General features: G+C 44.4%; 2 protein-coding genes across 5 annotated transcripts; one reads left to right on the top strand and one right to left on the bottom strand.

The window, feature by feature from the left end:
* Positions 1-539: 539 nt before the first annotated feature.
* On the top strand, positions 540-10772 carry atxn10 (ataxin 10). 4 transcript variants are annotated; one of them, XM_079454067.1, is made up of 11 exons: positions 540-702; positions 969-1163; positions 1476-1561; positions 1662-1758; positions 1917-2084; positions 2404-2484; positions 3817-3976; positions 4062-4170; positions 4655-4833; positions 7289-7352; positions 8707-10772. In XM_079454067.1, exons 1-11 carry the CDS (start codon positions 593-595, stop codon positions 8889-8891), a joined length of 1434 nt encoding a protein of 477 aa, XP_079310193.1. In that variant the 5' UTR covers positions 540-592; the 3' UTR covers positions 8892-10772. The 4 variants fall into 4 exon arrangements, with proteins under 4 accessions (XP_079310193.1, XP_079310194.1, XP_079310195.1 ...); XM_079454068.1 differs by having other exon boundaries at positions 553-702; positions 4712-4833; positions 8707-10543; XM_079454069.1 differs by having other exon boundaries at positions 622-804; positions 8707-10549.
* On the bottom strand, positions 10584-23476 carry wnt7ba (wingless-type MMTV integration site family, member 7Ba). The gene is made up of 4 exons (XM_079454071.1): positions 23238-23476; positions 22110-22336; positions 19645-19916; positions 10584-12343 (listed from the first exon to the last, which is right to left on the bottom strand). The coding sequence occupies exons 1-4, from the start codon at positions 23318-23320 to the stop codon at positions 11864-11866; spliced, it is 1062 nt and encodes a 353-aa protein (XP_079310197.1). The 5' UTR covers positions 23321-23476; the 3' UTR covers positions 10584-11863.
* Positions 23477-25221: the final 1745 nt, after the last annotated feature.

Here is a 25221-nt window from a genome sequence, read left to right as displayed (position 1 = left end):
AATTGCTACGATTGATGTTGAAGGCTTTCGAACGTTTGATTCAGATGAATGGGTGTCGGATGACCTGGTTTATAATGGTTGGGATGATCTCATTCTGAAACTGGGACATCAGGTTACATCATGTAATGTTTGGGCATTATCACAAACATTTGGTCCATCCTTTCAAGATCACATTCAGTCAGTGTAACCTTAACAGTGAGTCTTAGGGGCGAAAACAGACTGAAAAAGAAGACAATGCCTCATTTTTTTATATCGCTTTGGATCCAGCCAGAAAAGATTGTGAATATTGCAAATATGTTCTTTACCACTGTGATAAATATTTTGTATTAATTGTAAATACTAAATAGAATACGTTTTTATTCTATTGGAAACTAATTTGATTGGATCATTTATATTACGACACAATTACAACAAATAATTGACAGTTTATAAGTTCCAGCAATTAATGTTTTAAAGACATTATGACGTTTACGTTAGATATACTTTTTACCTAAATCCCTTAAATTACGTTTACGGGCTTTTATTTTGAAATCACGTGTTGCCGGTATACGGAAGTCTGTTGCGTGTGTTGACAGCGTCTTGCAGGAAAATCATGCAGCGCATAAACCCAGCACTGCGTGAAATATCCCTGGACAAACTAATAAACACGCATCTCACAACTTTACAAACGTTGACAAAAGCTTTACGGGATGACCAGTTCAGGTACGACAAACCTTTTGTGTCACGAAATAAACGAAAGTGGCGCTGCTTCCGTTTTTGTCGTCCACGTGTTATGATGACAGGAGGGTGTCCGGGTGTGTGTTTGTGAGTGTGTCATCTGATATAAAAGCTCAACATTTCATATTTATTTTTACAGTTATCCTCGATACAGATCTTTAAACATAAATCGTTATTCTGACACATCCTGACAGGTGCATGCGCAGTCACAAAAATTCAGCTAATTGAAAATTGACAACGTTTTGTTTCAGAGCCAGTGTCGATAAAGAGGTTATTGCAAACCTCCATGCGGCGCTTTCAAGACTGTGTGTGGAAATCAAGAGCATGAGTGGTGATGTGGATCCACTGGATGAAAGTGTGTCACTGTGCCTTAAGCTCACCGCGGAGTGTTTCAGAGCACATAGAAATGCCTGTGTGCAGTGCACTCCAAATCAATGCAGTCTGAGGTAGGACACAGTGTTACACAACATGCATTCAAGATTAAAATCTCTTTAAATAAGTGCAGTCATTTTGACTATTCTCTTCAACCATGCCCACTTTCCAAAACCCTGCTCATGACCCGTCACCAAACCCCAACAACCATAAAGACAATAAACAAAAAGCAAATGCAACATTTCTTAAGTGTACTATGACTAAATGACTCTAGTGCTGCCCCCGGAAGTGTGAGAAGTCACTTGTATCCGTAATATCTGTAAGATAATAAAAACATTTTGTATGTGGTTTAAAAAAAGTTGTTCTGGTTTTGTTTGTCGTTACAGAAACCTAGGTTCTATCAAGGTATCTTTTGAGATTTTGGACAAACTCCTTACGCTTACATCGGGAGGATCAAATGTTGTTTATGATGGTAAGTTGCTGTGGAACGGCACAGCTACATTAAAAGAATATTCAGTTTAAGATGGAGAGTAAGAGGCTTATAAATCATGCACTGCTTTCTGCTTTGGCAGCGATTCGATGTGGTATTCAGTTTCTTGGTAACATCGCTGTTGGAAATCAGCTCTGTAAAGATGACATCTGGAAGCTCGGTTTTCCGCACATCTTTTGGTGAGTGAATTTATGGTCAGGTGACCACAAGTGCGTTTTTCATCATGTCACTCAAAAGCCAGTTCACTTTTTCTTATGGTGATATGACAGAAGTCATTTATCTATCTCTAGCTCTGTTTTCTTACAGTTTTCTTGAGTCGTTGTTCTTTTTCTTAAAGGAACATGTTGGAGCTACCGGATGAGAAAGCCGTTTCGTACACTTGCATGGTACTTCACACTTGCCTCGATGACCACAAGACAGAAAAGCTAGCTCAAGATGCACAGCAGCTTAAAGTGTCTCTGAAGATCATGGACCTGTGCAAGACTTTACCTGATGTGGATTGGACGTAAGTCAGTGTTGGAAAATCAGTTGTGAAACCAAATGTGTTACTTTAAATGAAAAGTTCTGCTGTGTGATGATTCCAGTTGTTTCCTGTTTAATGTACGGTTGCGAGCTGTGGGAATTTTAACCAATGAGATTTCACGATGGACGGAAGAAGCCAAATTTTGATCCTTCCACATTCATGCTGTTTTGGACAAAGCACTGTAAACTTAATCACTTTAGTTTCTTTATTTTTTTCTATTACAACACAACGCATTGGAAAATCTGTCTTTCAGATCTACTTCATAATCCCAATACATCTTTAAACGTTGTATATTTGACAGGGTCTTGATTGCCACACAGCATTTCCTCAAGTCTACAGAGATCATCAGCAAGATGTTCACAGAAATGACCAATGAAGAAAGGTAAAAGACAAACAAAAACAATCTTACTTTTATTACAAGCCTGTAGGTGAAGCACAGGCTGGAGTTTTCTGAAGGTTTTTGTGTTGTAACAACTTTGGATGATTTATGCACTGTTGCAAATGCGAATCCTACTGAGCTACATATCTAGACAGAATTTGAAGAGGATTATAGGCATGCTTTCCATGCGGAGGTTACACATAGAAGCCCTAATGACTTAAAATCGGGTCAAAATTTGATATGTTTTAAGACAGCAGCACATGTTGCTTCATGGTTAACTCCCAGCATGCATTGCCACAAACATTGACAATTTCTCAACATAATTGCAATTTGATGCTGAAGACTATTTATTGAAAAACAAGTTATCCTTAGTTACATTTTTCACACAATGTTTTTAAATATTAAATCTTATTTCTGGGAGGGACTTTTTACCTTTTTTCCATGCTTTATTATGGCTCAGTGGTTAGAGCATGGTGCTAGCAACGCCAAGGTCATGGGTTCGATCACAGGGGATTGTACATATTCAGAATTTCTTTTTATAGTACAATGGAATGTGAGTTACTTTGTATAAAAGCATCTGCCAAATGTGTAAATATAATCCATAGAACAATGGAGGCAGACAGGAAAATGAGGGTAAGAGACAGGGTGTAGAATCGGGACATGATCCTTGTGAGCCAACAGCTCATGTATAAGTGTTTGGAGCACTAACCACTGGGCTAAGCGTCTCATGTTTTTAGTATAGGGCTGTTAAACGATTCCTCGCGATGAATGGCTTCCAAACTAAAAGCTTGTGTTTACATTTTATATGTCTGTGTATGGTGTATATTCATTTTGTATTTATAAAAACATACACATACATGCATATATAAACATCTATATATAATTATAATCATTGGGAAATATAAATAAATACATGTAAATATTTCCTAAATATGCATACATGTATGTGTATGTTTTCATAAATACAAAATTAAAATGTGCAATACACAGACTTATATTATGTACATGCAAAGTTTTATTCTGGATGCGATTAGTCATTTGGCAGCTTGAATTTTTAGTTTATTTGAGCATTATTTGTTACCCAATCTCTATTTGTTACTCTTGTCTGTTAATCTTAAATCAATTGTTATCTGTATTCACAAAAATTTGCAAGATTTCTACAAAATCTGTATTTGGTTCTTAGATCCTTTGAAGGTTAATACTTAGGCAAACAGTAGACCCTAGACAGCAAGACAGCTCGCCGGGGTACTTGCTTGAATTCTCTGGAATAGTAAAAAGATTAAAAATCACATTCATATGCATTTTGAGATTGCATGTTTTTGATTTTATGAACAGGCTAACACTATTGGAGCTGATATTAGCGCATCTTGGTGTTGGTGAAGAGGAGAAAGACTCTTTAATACCTCTGAGTCTAGCTGAGTTTCTGGCCTCCTTCTTCACTGATCGCTGCAGAGCTGTTCTTACCCTCACCTCTCAATCCTCAGCTGATGACCAGGTCGACTTTTATTTCCCCTACCTGTACAACTCCTCTCCTATGAAGAGCATATACTCACCAGATGATGTTTGTTTGGTGTGATAAGGCTGCCGTGGTCATAATCAGACTTTTGGACATCCTTTGCGAGATGACCTCTGACCGGAAGAAGTTCATGGCCCTGCAGGATCACCCTGACCTTCTGAGCTCAACAGTCGGTAAATGTAGCACCCTTGCATAGCGCTTTTGCTTTTATTGGAGATCTTCATGTGTTTTTAATGTATCATACACACAAAAGCCATGGGAAACCATCAAGCCTTTGCCATGAGTTTGAGTTGCAAAATATTTGTTTTGGTAGAACTGCATGCTCACTCCGTAAAAATGCAACTCATCATCCCTCATACTGTATTTTGCAGACGATTAACTAAACCGAGAAATCTATCACAGACCCCTATAGGATTTCCCCCTCTTTCTCATTTAAAACACAAAGCAGGCGTTTCAGTGGGGCGCCGTATGAAACCGACACCCCCGACACGTCACAGCTCGCTGCATAGAGACACCATCTACATTCTTTAAAGACTTTTCTGTCATCTCCCATCATGATGTCACACCATAAACATGCTTGTAATGCCAGCACACATTTTCTCTGTTAAGTCTTGTGTGTGATGTGTTAAATTCATGGATTTTCTCTCTTATCCACAGATCTCTTGAAAGAGGTCAATTTATTGGGCAAGATGAGTAAAAATGTGTTCACCCCAGCGCAGGATTTCTCCTTGAAGAGGCCAGGGGACGAAGATGCCCAACCTGCACTCAGTTTCAAAGCTCATCTAATCCGACTCATAGGGAATCTTTGTTATGGCCACAGTGTCAACCAGGACAAGGTACGGCTCACGAAAAGCACCAAAGAGCACCATTTTTTAGACAAAAAATTTCATATTTTCATAGCTGAGTGATCTGTAACAGTACGTTAACACGATATAAAAAACGGAAAAGTTTTTGAAAAGTTTCACGTACACAGTAAAGCTTTATCAAAACGATCTGCATTTGCAAGGATCTGGGAAACTGTATAAAATCTACGTATTATGCATGCCATGCTATAAAGAGCAATAAAGAAACCCTAAGTGCTTGTGCACATCCGCATACATGGTTTTGATCTAAAAAGCACTTTGAATATATATTAATATGGATGTATGTTTTAAGTAGTGTGCATATAAATACTGTCTCTGCTGGTTGTAGTGGTGCTGTAATTCTACTTTTTGCTGGAGAAATGATACTAAGTTTGTCACGCGCCACAAACATGCAGCATGATGGCCGCCATTATTGTTTGGGGTATATGCCTACAGACGCATGCGTATAACGGAATTGTTTTTGGAAAACGATTCGGAGTTTACACGGCAACAATAATGCTGACTTAAAGTTTGAGACACATTTTCAAAAATGTTTGTTTAGTCCCCCATATCGCGTTTTGTGTAAATGGCCCCTTAAACTGTCACTAGGTTTTCGAAGGGAAGGAATTTTTTGAAGTCTTTCTCTCCAGGGATTTCTGTAATGGTTGGAATGTGAATGAATTTTTGGCAACGCTGATGAAACAGACACCATAGAGCTTGCAGCCAACTCTAATAATCTACCGATTGGCAGATGGCACAAACTACCAGTAGTGCAAAACACATTAACAATGCTGTGGTTTAGAGCCCCGCTAGCTGTCTATCAGGGTTTTTTGTTTGTGGAAGCTGCCTCCTTGAAAACTAATCAGGGGATTAACGGTGCTGGATAAAGGCTCGAGAACCAATCTGAATTTCATGGTTGTATCATCTCATTTCTTGGGCAAATCTTTTCCCATTTTGTTCCCTGTCTCCTTTATTTATTTTAATGAATTTCCTTGTAAGCAGCCTCCTGCGATGGGGTTGTCACCCTTTCAGGTTGGTCCCCTTCTATTCAATCAACAGAGAAGTGAATCTGGTACCAGCATTTTAAAATAGGGTCAAACCGTGCAACATAGAGAGGTCAGAGGTCGAAAAACAATAGCACGTCTCCCACAGCCTCGCAAGCTCACTTTTTTACCATGTAAACTCTGTTCCAAAATCTAGTTAGATCCCTAAAGCCTGCTGCCTACTAGGACTGTTAAGATATCAGATATTCACTACACAACACCTATATTATCACAACAGCTTTTTCTTTCAATAAATATAATGAAAGAGATATTTTACTAATTGTATATGTTTGTTTAGTGTTTTCTCTTTTTGGGCAAATGAATCACACTACTGCTGTCATAATATCTGAATTTCACTACACTGTTATCATGGCCTAAATAATTCACTATTCTTATGTTATCACGGTAATTATAGCTTTGTTTTATAATACATTGAATTTTTAAATAAAGATAGAGTTTGCTTGTTTTGTTTTGTGGGGTTTTTTTTTCGGCCAGTGGATCACACTAGTGCTGTCACGATATATTATACATTTCAGATTATCATGGTTTAAATAATTCACAAAACCAATTTTATTACAGTAATTATAGATTTTTTAATAAGAAATAATTATAATAATTCAAATAAATTATCAGTTATTAATAAACATTATTAATAATGAATAAACAAATCACTGCTGTCCTTCTAAAACCCTACATAAATCATAATTATACATTTAATAAAAAGATAGATAGATGCATAAATATTCAAAATGCGTAAAAATTGGAAAGGATTCACATTAAAGTGCATAATAATGTTTTTATTACGCTGTCCTTCTAAAACCTTATATCTCCATACATTTTTATTGCCATAAATCATCATTATTTGTTATTAGTCACTTTGTCCGCCATCTTTGATTTTTTCCACTGTGCAGTTCGTTATTGGATTGTGAAATTATGATAACTACAGTATCGTCTTGTGTTTAGTTCTTAAGAAGCATGGTCAAGATGCCCTAAAATCACTGGATTTTGTAATAGGACAGTAGTGTTCTGTATGTGGAGAAACTCCTCTCATGTGTCTGGCCGCAGCGCACAGTTCCATAAGTCTCCCATTTTTAGTTTCATTGCTAGAATGACTATCAATCAATCACCTTGTGACTCATTTTTTATTTAGTGCTTTAGTACTTAAATCAACCAAGAGGATTAACGGCCAACCAACACACACTTGGGGAAACGTATAGTTAGGAACTGTATGTGACAAAACCCAGCTCAAACCCAGATGAGTGATCCAAACCAAAGCTCAACCACATGGACATGGCTCAATGGAAAGAAATAGTTTGTTGACCCAAGCTGTCTAGCATATGATGTCTCTATTACAGCTTATATCTTTTATTTCTCCCCCCTCATTTTCCCTCATATCTCTTCTATAGGTACGAGAACTGGATGGTATTGCACTCATTCTGGACAACTGCAGCATCGACAGCAACAACCCTTGTATCCTTGGTCCCGATTCCTTGCAGTCCTCCATCACACAAAGCTTTTGTGCCGTTCGTAATGATCACCATACTAGCAAACACCCAGAGAAACGCAAAGATATTGCTGTCTTAAGTGTAAATAGCATCGTAATAGCTTCCATTACTAATCGAGGGTTTACCACACCGTTTGATGTTTGAATGATTTGTGGTTTGTTCGGAATCGAAAAGTCAGTTTAAAAGTTATTAGAGTAAAACCAACGTCTTTCTGAATGATGTACACGTCCCTTCATTTAATAAGGCCGCAACCAAATGAACGACGTCCCCTGCCGAGAGGTGGAACCTCTGAGCTGACTCAAGATCATTTTCTAACCCTGAGCCATCGGTCTTATTGTGTAAAATATCTAGTCATAAAAGTTTATGAAGCTAAATGTGGATATGGCTCACATGAGTAATTTTATGGTGTCGACAGAGTTTTATAAAACTGTATTCGTTTTATTTCAAACATGATTGAAAAACTGGGTGGTATGTTACCACTTCAATGAAATCGAGGGACGTCTCGTATTTCGACGGTGTTGACCCGCATCCTGCCAAGTCAGTATGAAAAGTTTCATTGATCATGTGACATTTTCATATGTTTCAGCTGTGATGCCAAAGCGTCCATGATTGATGCTGGCACTGTTTTTGCCCTTGATTGAAAAATTATCCGATTCTCGAAAAGATTAATTTGGACACAATTCTTAAGCAAGGAGGTTCATTTGTATTGACGCTTTCATCTTTACATAAAATGCAAATGTGACTGCACATGCGCACTTCTGTTGCCTCAACTGAACTTATAAACAATAGAGTGCCTGTAGATTATTTCTTCTTAAAATCAAAAGAAACCGAGAAGAACCGTTACTTTGATAAACTTGTCTCTTCAATATTTTGAATTTAGACTGAGAAACCAAGCTCATGCGCTAGATGTCAATATACCATACGGTTTCATAAATGCTTCAAAACTACAGGACCCATTCAACAAATTGTTTATTTAATAAAATTAATATACAACAAATCGTTTTATTTAATACAATTATCACAAAAAAAAGAATAAATTTAATATAAATATAAATAGTTACATCATTAGACACTAGCCAAACACAAATCGGAAGTTAACTGGGTGTCTGGTGCGCACATGGGTCCGATGAAACGGTCTATACAGACCTAGGGACAAGCTTTGAATTTTTTTGCCAGAAACAACCAAATAAAACACCTAGTAACCAGATAACACCCTGGCAACCAGCTTTATCCTTTGGCATCGTAGCTTTCCACATGCGAAATGTTCTGAAATTGTTTTTTTTGTCTCCCAAAACTTTTCCTAAACATTAACTTTTCAGTTATAAGCCAGTGGGCTGTGTTTGCCATCCGGAACGTTCTGGAACACAACCCTGAGAATCAGAAGCTCATACAAGAGCTTCGAAGTCAAGGTGTGGGAGACGACACGATGCTCCGAGAGATGGGCTTCAGAGTGGAGGAACGGGATGGCAGTCTTCTCCTCAGGCCCTTAAAGAAAGACCCATAGTGGAATTTTAGGCCAGGAGACACTATCCCAGGATTCCCCTAACCCATCCCCACACTCCTTGCTCTGAAGATGACTTAAAACGCCCACAGAACACAACGGGGTCAATTAATTCTCCAATCAGTGGTTGGGAACACAAGGGGCCGGTCTGTGCTTTTGTGTCGTCCACACAAGAGGAAATCAATCAGAGGAGCTAATCCGAGAAGGACCCATGCTGGTATCTGTGATGCATTTAGTGCTCTTCGATTGTAGCCCCCCCATGTGGGATTCAAATCCTATGAAACAAGCAGAACCGTGTCTTCCTGGCTTTTCAGCTGCTGAAGAAATTCTGGTGACCAATAGGGAGTAGAGGTTAATCCCTAATTCAGTGCGTTTTATAGAGACTGACTGGCCTCTTGATCTGTGCGTGTAAAGTTTGACTCAATACCCGCGAGACATCGCTTTAAATTCCGATTTCTTAGCAGAGCTGTGCAATTTCCCCCAAATATATATTTTTATTTAGCCTCAAACCACAAAGCAAAAGAAGGTATTTTAAGAAATGTCTCAGTGGTTTTGTGTTCTATAGAAGAAAGAAAGTCTGGACAGACATGAGGGTGAATAAATAATGAAATAATTTTCGTTTTTGGGTGAATTATCCCTTTAAAAGAAAAGTTCACCCAAAAATGCAAATCTTGTCATCATCGGCCTTATGTCATTCCAAAGCTTTATGGTTTTCTGTTTTGGAACTGAAAAATGTTGGTTCTTGGTCACTGCACACTTTCATCACATGGAAAGGATCGCCATGAACATCCTGTGTAAAATCATACAGGTTTGGAACAACATGAGGGTTAGTAAAGCATGGCAAAAGTCTTATGCACATTTCTTTGACCAAACCAACTAATTTACATGTTTGGAAATTGAGATTACAGCGTAGATGACACTTGGTTATGATGTATTGCCCGATTCCTTTGCTTGCTGTCCAACCTAATCTACAGAGGAACTTCTCAATGGCTGACCAAACACCAGTCATCATGTCTCTCATTCTTTCTCAATCCCATATCCTTTTTTTGCTTTTGTACCCGTCTAGTTCTCTAGGGGGTCAGTTTGTCCCAAGTGAATCAGACCAGAAGTATTAGCTTGCAGAATCACATCACGCCCCATCCTGTCCAGGAATGAGCTGAGTGGTCCGCCCCCCATCCATTAATACCCCTCTTCGGAGGCCTCTGCTCTCCCCGACACACCCTGTTTTCTCTGCCTCATATTTTTTATTGACAAAATGTTTGCGTGAAACAATCGGTTGACTTTTCTCTCAATCCGGGGTATAGTGTTGGGAGCTTACATGGTTCCGGTACCCAGCAGTTCAGACGGCTAACAAAACAGGTCCCATTTACTTCTGCTCCGATGGCTGCCTGCTATGCTTTTCACACACAGGAAAAAGACCAGAGAGCGTACGGCGGACCAATAAATGAGGCAGCCTATTCAAACGCGGGCTGGAGAACCTCTGGCGTCACTTTGAGATCAGCGTTTCGCTATATCTGCACCCACGCCTGTGTGCTGGTCAGCGCATCTGGGAAGAAATTTTGATTGGATGTGAATTGTTTGACCGTTTGCCATCCTTGTTCTTAGCGTTACCTGCATTTGTAAAATTTTTATTAAACACATACGCTGCTGTTATTGAATGCAAGTCTTGTTATTTGTCATGTATGCGAGTGTTTTGATGGTTTTGATCCAAACTGTTCGATTCATTTATTTTGCTAGTGATTTGCCAGAAAGTATAAATACAACCAGGCTACAAAAAGATGAGTTCGTTTCATATCTTGGAAAAATTATAGTCTGCTCAAAAAAAATAAACTGTACATAATAAACACAAATTGAAGTTCAATAATAAAATGCTAAAGAAGAATGACATGGAAAATAGTATCAATAATTACTCTTTTTGGATATACCTGACATAAAGTGCCATATTCTCTAAATAAAAAAATATACTTTAACACATTTTCCAGCCATGTAACTTGTATAAACACTTTAGATGAAAAAAAAAGTTGCTGCTCAAAATGGCTCCAACGACCTTTAACCGATTCGCACCCAGCTCTGGTTAGGTGAATTCCATTGGCTAAGCAAATATATCTAGACGAGTAAACCTTGTGCATGCTGGACCAGTAATGTGGAATTCTGTGTTTCTGGAATTCATGGGAATACAATGTGCCTGGTTTGGTCACTTGAATGGTGATTGGTCACGTTGCATTTCTATGAGGTGCCTAAACACGCTTTTGCTCTTTCTCCCATGCACATTTAGACACAACAGATCTACAAGACAAAACAATGCAGCATACCATGACCCTGTTAAACTGACTAACAAAGGTTTTGGCTACAGAAATCCCATAAAGATCTCCATGCAACATTTGGCGGTGTTCATCAAAATGATGGATTTTCTCTTGATTTACTGTTGTGGATTTTGCTTTCTCTAATGTATTCCAGAATAACAAAAAATTGGGGATAGAAGCAGTTTTTACATACATCATGTAGCGTACGTGGTCAAATTTTAGAAGCAACATATCAGTAGCATTTTCAAGCTTATTCTCCAAAGAAAAGGAAAAAAGTCATTTTCAGTGTTCAAACAAATACAGTGTGACTGCAGGGTTGCAAAATTGCAGCACGTCTTTCCCCTTCAACTCCCATAGGGGCTAATACAAGTTTTGAGTCAGGATAGGCCGCACGGGACCTTCCTTAAGTCTTAAGAAAACGAAAACAACAAAGTCTGTGTGCTGCTTTTGTAGCGTCTGCATATTTGCATGAAATTCTCTGACGGCGGTCAGTGCATTTTCCTTTTAAGTTTCGGCATCTACGTTCCTCATCCTTAACCCAACACGCTCTTCTCATGTAAAGACTCCCTGATGTGCAAAAAGAAGCTGTGTGAAAATTAGACCCTCTGGATCAACACTTCATTGGCTTCTATCTCCATTGGCTCTCCTTGTCCTTATGATTCTTCGACTTTCTCATTTGCAGGTGAAAACCTCTGTCTTTTCGCTGCAAGTGTTGCACTTTACAAAGCAGCACCACTGGAACTTGCAGTTGCACTGCCACACGCGCGTGTATTGGTGGGTGTTGTGGCCGCGACCGCAGCACATGAGGTTGCAGCCGTCCGTGTGGGGTGACGTGTGGTTACAAAGCCGTCCCTGCGTTCCTGCGCTTCCCGTTGCAGCATCCTCCTCACAATAGTTGGGGGAACGCTCCAAGTACACCAAGTCCGTGTCTGTGGGCTTGATGAACCCACGAGACTGTTTGAGCCGCAGGAAAGAGGGTTGCCGGAAACGCGTGGCTCGCACAGCCTCCACCTCCACAGCGGCGGCAAAGCGTTCTTTTAATACGTAACCGATCTCCCGGAATTTGGGAAGAGTCGTCCAGCACGTTTTTGTGGTGCATGAGCCGGAGACGCCGTGACATTTGCATTCCAGCTTCATGCTCTCCTCTAGAACCTGCGGGGGTTGGAAGACACAACGTTTCTACAGTTAATGAAGACCATGAAGGCAATATGTGCCAATATTCCCAATGACACGGGATGGGGCACTTCAAAATTGAGAATCACACCTGGAAATATCATGGGGAGTACTGAATGTATAATGCACATTTTCTCCATGAAATAAAAAAATGCAGGGAATTTGACTTGTTAAGATCTCTCAAAAAACCTTCTCCAGTAACCAAAAGTGAATGGAAAACGTCTCGGTTACGTATGTAACCTCTGTTCCCTGATGGAGGGAACAAGACGTTGTGTCGAAGCCGACAGATGGGGTTCGCCCTTGAGAACCAGTCATCTCTGACTATTTTGAAAAGGCCAATGAAATTTGGCGAATGAAATTTGCATGCCGGGCCCCGCCCCCGGAAATCCGGGTATAAAAGGGGAGCCGGCGTGCTCATTCATTTACCTTGTGTGCTGAGGAGCCTAAAAGCATCTTGTGACTGCTGCAGCGGACGGCTATTGTCGTGGCAAGAAGGACACAACGTCTTGTTCCCTCCATCAGGGAACAGAGGTTACATACGTAACCGAGACGTTCCCTTTCTGTCGGTCTCTCGACGTTGTGTCGAAGCCGACAGATGGGGTTCCTATGGAAAACGCCACGGCAATAGTCGCGTCACAATCTCCAGCGAAGCGACGTTGGCCAGCCTAGGCGAGTCAGACGAAGCGCTCTCGCGAGATTGTAACCTTCCAGTAGGTAGACAGGGGGACCCAGAGCTTCCAAGAAAGATGGGTAGCCCCTGTCCTCTGTCAACTCAGACGGCCCCAATGGCGAGAGCCGTCCGGCCTTAGGCCACTGGGTAAGCGCTATTCCCTCAAGTGGGAGGTGCGCTACGGAGACCACTTCCCACCCTCGGGGGGAATACAGTGGAGAAACAGCATGGTCTTACCGGCAGGGAAGAACTCATGGGAGGTATGTGCGAGAATCCGCAGGGTGGATGCTCACCCGGGGAAGGTCACGAGTTCCGAGGGAACAGCTCATGACGGAATCTCAGACGGAACCACCCTGCTGGGGGGTTACCACGTCTGGAGCACTGAGGTCGGTTAGAGTCACACGTAGATAACCCAACTGTGCCCGCCAAAGGTGGCAGGCTGCTCCGCCCAGCCCGCTGCCTTGAGTGCTTAGTGATGGATGGAATGCCTATTCTTCGCCCGAGGGGAAAGAAGGGAGGCAGATGATTGCGCACTGACCCCCCCCAAGAGGGGGGCTGGCGCTTGTCGCAGGCGTACGCCCTGCCGGCCGCCGGTCTTACCTGGTGTTATCCTGCAAGACTCGAGCTGACACCGGATCCACGCGGAGGTTGTAGAACCTCGCGAAGGTGTGGGGCGTAGCCCAACCCGCAGCTCTGCATATGTCTGCCAGAGAGGCGCCCCGAGCCAGTGCCCACGAGGAGGCAACACCCCTGGTGGAGTGCGCCCTCACTGCCAGCGGGCACGGGCAATCTTGAGATCGGTACGCCGCCATGACGGCGTCCACGATCCAGTGCGCCAGTCTCTGTTTGGAGACAGCTTTCCCCTTCTGCTGACCTCCAAAACAAACAAAGAGCTGCTCAGAGCCTCTGAAGCTCTGCGTGCGGTCCACGTAGAGGCGCAAGGCGCGTACTGGACACAACACGGACGGGGTTGGGTCTTCCTCCCCGGTGGGGAGCGCCTGCAAGGTCACCACCTGGTCCCGGAAGGGAGTGGTGGGAACCTTGGGCACGTAGCCGGGCCGAGGTCTCAGGATCACGTGAGAATCACCGGGCCCGAAATTTAGGCACTCTGTGGACACGGAAAATGCTTGCAGATCCCCCACCCTCTTGATGGAGGCGAGCGCCGTCAGGAGAGCCGTCTTCATCGAGAGATGAGAAAGATCGGTCTCTCCGAGGGGCTCGAAGGGGGGCCTCTGGAGGCCCGCCAGGACCACATTGAGGTCCCAAGAGGGTACGGAGCGCGATCGAGGTGGGTTAAGCCTCCTCGCGCCCCTGAGGAACCTGATGACCAGGTCATGCTGCCCTAGAGGTTTTCCAGCAACTGGTTCGTGATGAGCGGCGATAGCGGCTACATACACTTTCAGCGTGGACGGAGAGAGTTTACTCTCCAACCTCTCCTGCAGGAAGGACAGCACGTGCCTGACCGAGCAAATCCGTGGGTCTTCTCTGCGAGAAGAACACCAAGACGAGAAGAGGCGCCACTTAAAGGCGTACAGCCGCCTCGTGGCAGGTGCCCTAGCCTGAGTGATGGTCTCCACCACCGCGGGGGGTAGACCACTCAGGATCTCCTCGTCCCATCCAGGAGCCAGACGTGGAGGTTCCAGAGGTCTGGTCTCGGGTGCCGCAACATGCCCTTCCCCTGAGAAAGAAGGTCCTTCGTCAGGGGAATCGGCCAGGGGGGAGTTGTCGTCAGGAGCATTAGCTCCGAGAACCAAGTCCGGTTGGGCCAGTACGGCGCAACTAGTACCACTTGATGCTCCTCTTCCCTGACCTTGCACAGGACCTGTGCAATGAGGCTCACTGGGGGGAAGGCGTACTTCCACTTGTCCCGTGGCCAGCTGTGCGCTAGGGCATCCGTGCCGAGGGGGCCCTCGGTCAGGGAGTACCAAAGCGGGCAATGGGTGGTGTCCAGGGAGGCAAACAGGTCCACCTGTGCCCGCCCGAACTGCACCCAAATAAGCTGGACCGCACGGGGGTGGAGTCGCCACTCTCCACGGGGCGTCGACTGACGAGAGAGCGCATCGGCTGTCTGGTTCAGGTCGCCCGGTATGTGAGTGGCACGCAGGGACTTCGTCACCTGTTGACTCCACAGGAGGAGGCGTCGGGCAAGTTGCGTTAACTGTCGTGAGCGTATACCCCCCTGATGGTTGATATACGCTACGGCAGTCGTGCTGTCTGATCGGACCAGTACGTGCTGGCCCTGCACGAGGGACCGTAGTCCCCTCAGTGCCAACAGAACAGCCAACAACTCTAGGCGGTTGATATGCCAACACAGCTGGGACTCCGTCCAGAGACCCGACACTGTGTGCCCCTTGCACACCGCACCCCAACCCCGTAAGGAGGCGTCGGTCGTTACCACGACGCGCCTCGGGACCTGCCCCATGGGGACGCCAGTCCGTAGAAAGGTCACTGATGACCACGGGGTTAGGATACGACGGCAGAGAGGTGTAATGACGATCAACCTCCTGCCTGTGTGCCACGCTCTCCAGGGAACTCGTCTCTGTAGCCAGTGCTGCAGCGGTCTCATGTGCATCAACCCGAGGGGAATTACCCCCGCCGAGGACGACATGTGGCCCAGGAGCCTCTGAAAAAGTTTCAGGGGGACCGCTGGTCGCTGCTTGAAGAGTTTCAGGCAGTTCAGCACTGACTGTGCACGCTCTGTCGTAAGCCGCGCCGTCATGGAGACAGAGTCGAGTTCCATACCGAGAAAAAAGGAACTCTGCGCAGGGGAGAGTTGGCTCTTCTCTCGGTTGACCCGTAACCCCAAACGGTCTAGGTGCCGGAGCACCAGATCCCTGTGTGTACACAACAGTTCTCGCGAGTCTGCTAAGATAAGCCAGTCGTCGAGATAGTTGAGTACCCGCACACCTCTCTCCCTGAGGGGAGTGAGGGCGGCTTCCACGACCTTCGTAAAGGCACGTGGGGACAGGGACAGACCGAATGGGAGGACCCTGTACTGATATGCTCGCCCCTCGAAAGCGAACCGTAGGTACGGCCGGTGACGAGGGAGAATCGAGACATGAAAGTACGCGTCCTTCAGGTCGATAGCCACGAACCAATCTTGACGCCTGACGGACGTCAAGATGCGCCTCTGCGTGAGCATCCTGAACGGCAGCTTCTGGAGGTGCCTGTTCAGTGCACGCAGATCTAGAATGGGGCGCAACCCTCCACCTTTCTTGGGGACGATGAAGTACGGGCTGTAGAACCCGCTGGACATCTCGGCCGAGGGGACGGACTCGATCGCTCCCTTCGCCAGAAGGGTTGCCACCTCCTCCCGCAGCACGGGAGCATCTCTGCCTCTGACCGAGGTAAAGAGGATGCCCCGAAACCTGGGCGGAGGTCTGGCAAACTGGATCGAGTAGCCGAGACGGATCGTGTTCTCCAGCCACCTTGACGGTCTGGTGAGTGCTAACCAAGCACTCAAAGACTGCGACAGGGGCACTAGAGGTACGATCTGCTTCATCGCCCCTGGGGAGGGCGGTTCGCGGGCTAGCGGTGCCGGCCCCGCCTCGTGGGGGGGCCGGCTCCGCTGATTTGCCTGCCTGGCGGCGCAGCTCAACGCACCGTCGAGGCGAGAGTGCTGAGGGCTGCGCAATTTTATACTCGGCCTTGCGTGTCGCCACAACGCAACGTCGAGTTGACGAACACCGTCCTGCGGAGGGTGAGTGCGGCTGAAAGGGGGACCCAGAGAGAGAGACTGCTCTTTTTGTGAGGAAGTGGGCGCTAGGCCCTGAAAAGGGCCTAGCAGATGTTGGGACGGGGCAGGGACCGTCCATTTCCGACCCGTCAGCGATGTAATGGCTGGGGTCGGGCCCGATCTCGATCTCGCCGGGTCCGGCTCGTCAGGAACGCTTCTGCTTCCGCGGCGGCTGCTGACGAGACGGTGGTCGCTTCCTGTCCGTCCTCTTCCGGGGGACCGCCTGAGGAGGGGGCACCGTAGCCGGAGCTGACGAAGAGGAAGGCCGGGGCTGCTGGGAGGCAGACGTTCCACGGGACCTCGACGGCCGAAAGGCGGTCGGGTCGCGGCGGGGCAGGATGTGTTTAATGGCCTCCGTCTGCTTCTGCACTGCCGAGAACTGCTGGGAGAAGTCCTCGACAGTGTCACCAAACAGCCCTCCTTGCGAGATGGGAGCATCGAGGAAGCGAACTTTCTCGGCTTCACGCATCTGCGCAAGGTTTAGCCAGAGGTGTCTCTCGTGGACCACTAGTGTGGACATCGCTCGACCCAAAGCTCGCGCTGTCACCTTCGTTGCCCGGAGGGCAAGGTCGGTGGCAGCGCGGAGCTCCTGCATAATCTTTGGGTCGGTCTTACCCTCGTGGAGCTCTTTCAGTGCCTTGGCCTGATGGACCTGCAGGATGGCCATGGCATGAAGAGCTGAGGCAGCCTGTCCAGCAGCGTTATAGGATTTCGACACCAGCGATGCCGAAACCCTACACGGCTTGGACGGGAGTCTAGGTCGAGACCTCCAGGTGGCCGCCGTCTGCGGGCACAGGTGCACCGCGACTGCACGTTCAGCCTGGGGGACATCAACGTAGCCTCTAGCTGCCCCGCCATCGAGGGAAGAAAGGGCGACAGAGTCAGCATGACGGGAACGAGCCGAAAAGGGGGCGTTCCAAGTCTTGCTGAGCTCCTCATGCACCTCGGGGAAAAAAGGTACAGGGGGCGTGCGCGGCTTGGAGCCGCGCTCGGACCCGATGTACCAATTATCCAGCCGCGAGCGTTGGGGCGTGGGCGGTGCGGTGCACTGCAGCCCGATGCTCGCGGCGGCCCGATAGAGCATGGCTGACATCTCGACGTCTGCCTTTTCCTGAACTCTATCTCCGGGCGGAGACGGCTCGAAGGAATCGTCAGGGTCGGATGCCAGGAGGTCGCCCTCCGATGCTGCGAGGGACATCTCATCGTCGTCACGCATCGAGTCCGATTGCGTGACGAAGGAGTAAGACGGTGTGGAACCGCCTTCCTGGGAACGGCCAGACGAGCGAGTCGGGGCGTGAACGGTCCGCGAGCCATCGGCTGACGGGTTTACGCTCACGGAAATCCCCATGCCACCCAAGCTGCTCGCCGCTGCTGACGGCGGGGCTGTGGCCACCGCGGTCGCAGAGCGGGAAGCAGACGAGGTGGTGGCTGGCTCTGAAAAGAGCGCAGCCACCCGTGACCGCAACTTCTGTATCGCCATCTGCCCGCAGTGCGGGCAGGATGACTCCACGAATGCTGCCTCAGCGTGTTGGACCCCCAAACACCTGACGCAAGCATCGTGTCCGTCCCCCTCCTCAATGAGGGAACCGCAACCACGAGAGCAGCGGGACATGCCACGCTGAGAAATTTGCTCTTTTAGAATATATCTCTTTCAGAAACACCTCTGGAACTGCTGAAACGCCGGGGGGATGATCGCTCGGAAGGGACAATCCGCTGCACCACGTCAGGAAATCAGCTGTCGTAGTCATTCGATGCATAGGCTCCGAAGAACAAAAGGTAAATGAATGAGCACGCCGGCTCCCCTTTTATACCCGGATTTCCGGGGGCGGGGCCCGGCATGCAAATTTCATTCGCCAAATTTCATTGGCCTTTTCAAAATAGTCAGAGATGACTGGTTCTCAAGGGCGAACCCCATCTGTCGGCTTCGACACAACGTCGAGAGACCGACAGAAAGGGAAGTTAAATTGTGGGAATCCTAATTTGCAAATGCAACATTATAATGAATGATATTCAGCCTTTGCCTTTATAAAACAAGAAAACTAGTCTTTTGCGGCATATTTTCATCAGTGGCATCACATTCTGTGGTTATGAATCCACGCAGATGATGTGTAAGGGAAATTCTTGACATTTTATGTCGACTGTTTTCAGCTATTTGAACCAAACCCCATTACTCAATGCATCCAGCGTGCTGTTGCGACGCGTAATGCCAGATATCTGTCAGAACTAAGAGGAAAAATTATGTTTCAGCCAAATCGTACCCTGTAATTTTCTCTACCTTCCGAAGAACCACATCAAAGAACGAGAGAAATATCCGTAATTCTCAAGTACCCATTTGTGTATATGGTTACATTTAAGTTTAAGGCAGTTCTGTTCAGCTGTTTGATGTGCTACTGATACGTTTAACAGACAGACTTGACAGTTGACTTGAACCCATTTAGTCCAGTGTTTGTATTACTCTTCAATGAGAAGAATTTGAGATTCAAATTGTAAGTAGCAAAATCTTTTTAAAAGTTATTTTTTATAAATGTTTGGTCCATCATTGTCAAATCGGTGAATAACAATTCACGGTGTGTGTGGATCAAATCACATGATGCTATATTTCAAGTATATATATATTGGTCATTTTGTGTATTTAAAGGACAGCCCATATATGGCTAGCAGGAATCTGAAAAACCCATTTTGGCTTCATGAGCTGCTGTTAGTTTATTTTGTTATGTTTTGTTTTTCATTCAGTAGTGTTACTATAGTAGGGTGGGGTTTGGGGGAAAAGGGGTGTGGTTAAGTAAGAAATTAAATGTTGGCATCATTTACATGCTCAATGAAATTGTTTAAAATATTTATATATATCCGCATAAGTTTATTCAGCTTCTATACCTTTCTTCCAGCCTCATTGTTGTGGAGGTTCATCAGTCTCCTTGCATTTTTTTTTATCTCTCGGGCGTCCACAAAGCGCCTGGAGAAGTCAACTCCGTATTTAATGTCTGCTGAACAGCCGCCCCATTTCCAGCCCTCTTCCTCGTCATGGTAGCCTTGCTTTTCTCTGTCGCAACCACAGTGGCTCAGGTTGCCCTGACTGCAGGCTGCCGTCACAGCATGGGCGACACCTGCTGCGGTGATGGCGTAGGTAAATGCAGCCTCCTTGCTGCCTAGGGAGAAAGGACAACCATCATTTGAGCCGATCTACAATCATTGACAACCAATTGGAGTGTGGAATGCTCTGAAACATTATAAGGTCATCTAATGTAATGCTCATACTGTATTTGTTTGCAATTGGTGTTTTTTATTTAACCTTATAACCTTGATTAGCTGTTTCAGGTTTCTTTGAATAGTGATGAAGCTGAACTGGATGAAGGTTAATCTTTCAGCAGCATCATCATCATCATCATATTGATCTCTAGAATAATACAAGGAGACTAAACTGACCCCTGCTGGTGGACCTTTATGTGGTTACTGAGGTACCAAGATCTCTATACTTTACCGTTGTCGGTTTTATGGAGACATTAACAGTTAATGCATTACTAAGTACCACATTATCAGTTTTAATGATAACAATCAAATAATTCAATTGGTTAATAAAATGTGGTATTAAACTTTTTCTTTTGGGTTAAAAATCATTGCATTTATGTTAAATCTTTTTTTAAAACAACATGTTTGTGTAGTTATGATCTAGTATAGTGAGATGTATACATTTATTTTGTCCAAACTACATGTATGCTATTACAACAATATTTCTATCGAACATTTAGTGAGGTGTTCACACTTTTTGTTCATGCCAATATTTAAGTATAAACTGACCAGCATTTACCATATGTAAATAAATAATGAAAAATATAGGGGCCTAGTCCCAGATTAACTTAAATGCTGGAGGATCTTGATAAAAAACAACTTGCCCTGACATATCTTAAAATATATAATTGTGATTGTTTTTTGTAAAGTATGTTTTTTTAAACAACGTAAATATTCCCATTTAACTAGGCCTAGTCTTGAGTCTTAAAAAAGCTAGATAACAGATGGTGGCAGTCTATACTGGGCTGGCACAGAATCTTGAAAAAGCATCCGTGATCCGTCTTTTCAAAGCTAACACTGCAGTCCTATTGCTGATCATCAGGTTAGAACCCCCCCAACCCCCATTCAGCTAAAATATGAATTCTTCTTCAAAGCCTTTATATTTCAGGACCAGTAATGAATGCCTGGATTTATTGACGAATTTCATTACCATTTATTCCCACAGATTTTGTCTGCAAACTTTCTGGCCTTTCATTAAAGTCTAAAATGGCTATTTAATAACATTTTATCCTGAAATGACCATCTGTGCATGTCTGAATAATTTTAGAAATCCAGAGAACCGTGAGATTTAATATTCCATTTGTTGCAAGGAAAAATTAAGCATTTAGGAAGACTGTTCTCAGTAGGTGTAATTCATTGGAAACTACATTCATTGCTATGGTTTCCGATAACAAATCTTTTGATCTTTCGAACAGTGTTAAAGGCATAGTTCACCCAAAAACCCTTGTCATTACAAAACTATATAATTTTTCTTCTGCAGAGCCCAAAAGTCATGAAGAAGAATGTTGGTCAATGAGCAACGGCAGTACCCATTAACATTGGTTTTGTGTTTATACAATAGAAGTGAATGAGTACCATTGTTTGGTTACCAACATTCTTCAAAATATCTTCTTTTATGTTCTGCAGAAAAATGAAAGTCATAAAGGTTAAAAATGAATTATTGGGTGAACTATCCATAAGACTAACTAAGACACACAAATAACACGCTATTTATCCAACCAAACATGAAAGCAGTTCACACACATTTAAATCTCTACACACACCTAGTGGAGCCGTTTTCTTAAATGAATAAAATAAGACAGAACATGTTGTGTCGATCCAGCCAGCCCTCAAAAGAGTGATTGTTACCAGGACCATTGGATTAAACACAGCCCTGCAATGCACTCCGACCGAAACAAAACATTTCTGACTGAAAGGCAATTTACATGGAATACTATATTAGACCCATATTACTGCGGGCTCCCCCTGGTTGAGGTCCACACAAGATCGCTTGTGTTATTTGTGGATTTGTGGAACTGTCTCAATGTTTCGCTAAAAGACATTTTTCAAATCAGATGCAAGTGCTAATAGTGACCGAATCAAAGTAGCTTTTGCTTAAAGACGCAAATGTGTTACCCAAAGCAACTATTGAACTGTTCTGCGCCTATTAACTTCTTTCTCCTCTCCCGTCGTTTTACTTTACTTCCAAGGGAACCAAAACTCAGTAGTGCTTACAAATCGAATCACACAACAATGGCACCAAAGCACAGCTCATTGGGCTGCATTGGACTGACCTACTCTCAGCTCTTGCCCAAAGACCGTCCTCTCACCGAGGGCAGAGCAGTTCCAGCGTCCGTAGCGAAACTGATACTGGCACTCGTTGATGCCCAACTGAGCGCCCTCCCCGATAATGATGATGGCATCCGGGCGGCTCTGACAGATGGCACGCTGTCGGGGGGCCAGACCGGGGATCTTGTTGCAGATGATGTTGGCACCCAAAGCCACGACTGAAGACAAAGCCCTTTGGAGGAGACCATACACATCAGCAGCAGATGTAGACCAGGTATACAGGAAATGCACAAACCTGTTTAAGATTTTTACATCTAAAAGATATATGTACAAGGCCTCTAACCGCCCTTTCCGTATGGAACCACTAAACCAGACATCTCTCATGATTTTTACATAAGTTAAACTTTACCAGAAGGTTTCCTCACTGAGATTTCCATCTTTTTATTATGCCGCAGGAAACATGCTGAAATTTCACATTTGAATGATTGCGTTTGCTAAAAAGAAAATTTAAGAGCATCTCATGAAACAGAACAACACATTAAGCTTCCCATGAAGGTTTTACTGTACATGCAAGCACGGACCTGAACTTGATTTAAATGGGATGGGGGTCCCTGGCTATGTCTAAATAGATTAGCGAAGCAAACGTGTGCTATTCTACAGACAAAGACATTATGCAACTATGTGATCATAGAATATACGGCCCAATTAAAATGAAACCACACACGTGAAACACTGCTCCTGTAAATCAAGCTGTCTGGTCTGCTCTGGTTCTCAACAAAGTTCCCAGCAGAGTGTCTCGTAGATCTTTTAAAATCCAGAAAGCTGCTGTATCTACATGGTTTAAAATGTCCCTGCCATAGTGGGAGATGCTTATGCACAGATGACCAAATTAAGTCCGATTTTAGAGCAGAGCAGCAAAAAGTACAGTTACCATAAATATAATGAAATATGCTAAAGTAATAACTAAAGGAACAGAATCAGAAAAATATGTCCATTCTGAAATGACGAAGTACTCTTAAAATACATGCATGTCCAACTACTCCATAATAAATGTTGCTTTCATGAAACTGCTCTCAATTCTCATTCATAAAGATCTCAAGCCTTAGAATAAAAAAGCAGTAGTTCAAACCTACAGGTAGCTGCCGCTGGTGAGGATGAGGAAGATCTGGGGGTAGTAGATTGACAGCAGCGCACCGCAGGATGAGATGCTGCGCATGGTGACATTGAAGAGATCGCGAATGAACGAGTAAATTCCCACCGCGTGCTGAAGTTTACGCTGCTGCTCGGCGCGCCGCGGACCGTGCGTGAGCTGCGGGCGCGGAGACACGATCCGTCATCTCCTGCGCGATACGGGCTGATTCAGAGTGTGTGTTCCCCGCCGCGAGCTGGTGGCTGATTTTAGGGATTTCGGTGCTTTGCCATTGGCAGAGTGGGGGACGCTCCAGTCCGCCCACCTCTGCGGGCACGGTTGAGTGACATCTCCGCCTTTTTTGTGTTGTATCGCGGAGAGGTTTTTGGGACATCATTGACTTGAAACGTTTTTTATTTTACGATGGCTAATATTCGTTAAGAAGTCTATGTCAGGTGCAGAGAGAAACGTGTAGTTTATAGTGCAAGAATACGTAAAGTGTACTATGCAGGTAAAACCGCAATTCCTCTCTGTAAATGATGCGTGAGGCTTCTCTCATCGCTTTTAAAGGCAGGTATGGGTCACTAATAGAATATGCTTACTAACCCAAAAAATGATGAGAGCAGCACGCACGATAAACACGTAGCTCGTTTCTTTTAATTTCTTTTTTAATAGATAGTCATCACAATTTAAAATTTGTGTTACGCATACTGACAAACTTACAACCAAACTTGTGATCTTGCAAAAGAGAGCAGGTTGCTGATACCTATGGATGTTGTTGTCGCGCATCCCTACAAAAACTATGCCAAAAGCGCCCTCTAGTGGCACGTGATGTAAGCGCACTGCCTAAAACAGCAGTTTAGAAACGTGCCCGCAGTCGATTGTGCGTAAAAAGAACATGTTAATACGTATCTGTGATTTCGTATTGGAATGCATTAGCAAATGTACGAATTCCCGACAACGGAACCCGACAAAGTTACTGTCACTTGTAAAGATGCTCTCAGCAAACATCAGTTTGTTTGCCCTGGGGCAGGGCTGCTTGGACAGGGTAGAAGGTGGAGACTTAGTTGTACAACATCGTAAAGCTTCAAAGGATAAACATGTTTATGAGCCTTTGTCCCTCGCTAGTGCAGAGATCAAAGTGCACGGCCTATTCAGAATTTCTGCTTCTGTTCGTATATGTCACAGTATATCCATATCCAGTATATCGATCCCAGGGGATTGCACATACTCAGATACCCTGTGTAGTATAATGCAACGTAAGGCGCTTTGGATAAAAGCATCTGACAAATGTAAAAAATGTAAATATGTAATGGATCCCAGGATCTCCTTGATAATAGGCTAATGGATTCCTTTCATAAATAATCAGTTCCCTTGAAACTGTAATAAATCCTGCCATGCAAATTGCCGTTTGCTGTTGAATTGTTTTCAGTATAAATTCTGACAAAAGCAGTCAAAAACAAGTCCACATTTACATATGACCTCTAGCTTATAAGTTTAAGAAGTTTGATTAAGCGAACCTGGCTTTATAAATATATGATGAGGATATGTGTCGGAGTCTGTCAGTTAAGAACCTAATCATATTTTAGATACTTCGAATGTCAAATGTGAACTGTGTCTGTTATTCATTTGTAGCAAGCAGATTTGACCCTTCCTCCTCTAAAAGGAAATGATCATCCCATCTTGCATCCCTCATGCATTCTTGCTCAGTGACTCTTTTAGTTATGTAAAAACAATGCCTGACAACGTGTAAAGACATAATTGAAATCTTCCATTTAAACAAAGACTCCCTCTCTCTCTGAAAGAGATTTTTGCCTGTATGTCAGGCTGCTTGGAGTTAACCTAATTGTAGGTCCATGGCAATGTCAAACTACTAATACAATTATAGATGAGCGTCGTTCAGGACCCTAAGAGGTAGAGAGAAATTCGCAATACTGTAGGAAGCAAAAAGGGGAAAAATCCCATCAAATGTCTTTGTTAGTGTTTTT

The sequence above is a fragment of the Barbatula barbatula genome (assembly GCF_947034865.1).
Source record: "Barbatula barbatula genome assembly, chromosome: 4".
NCBI classification, from domain to species: domain Eukaryota; kingdom Metazoa; phylum Chordata; class Actinopteri; order Cypriniformes; family Nemacheilidae; genus Barbatula; species Barbatula barbatula.
The sequence above is the reverse complement of the archived record's forward strand: the minus strand, read 5'-3'. Positions and strand labels throughout refer to the sequence as shown.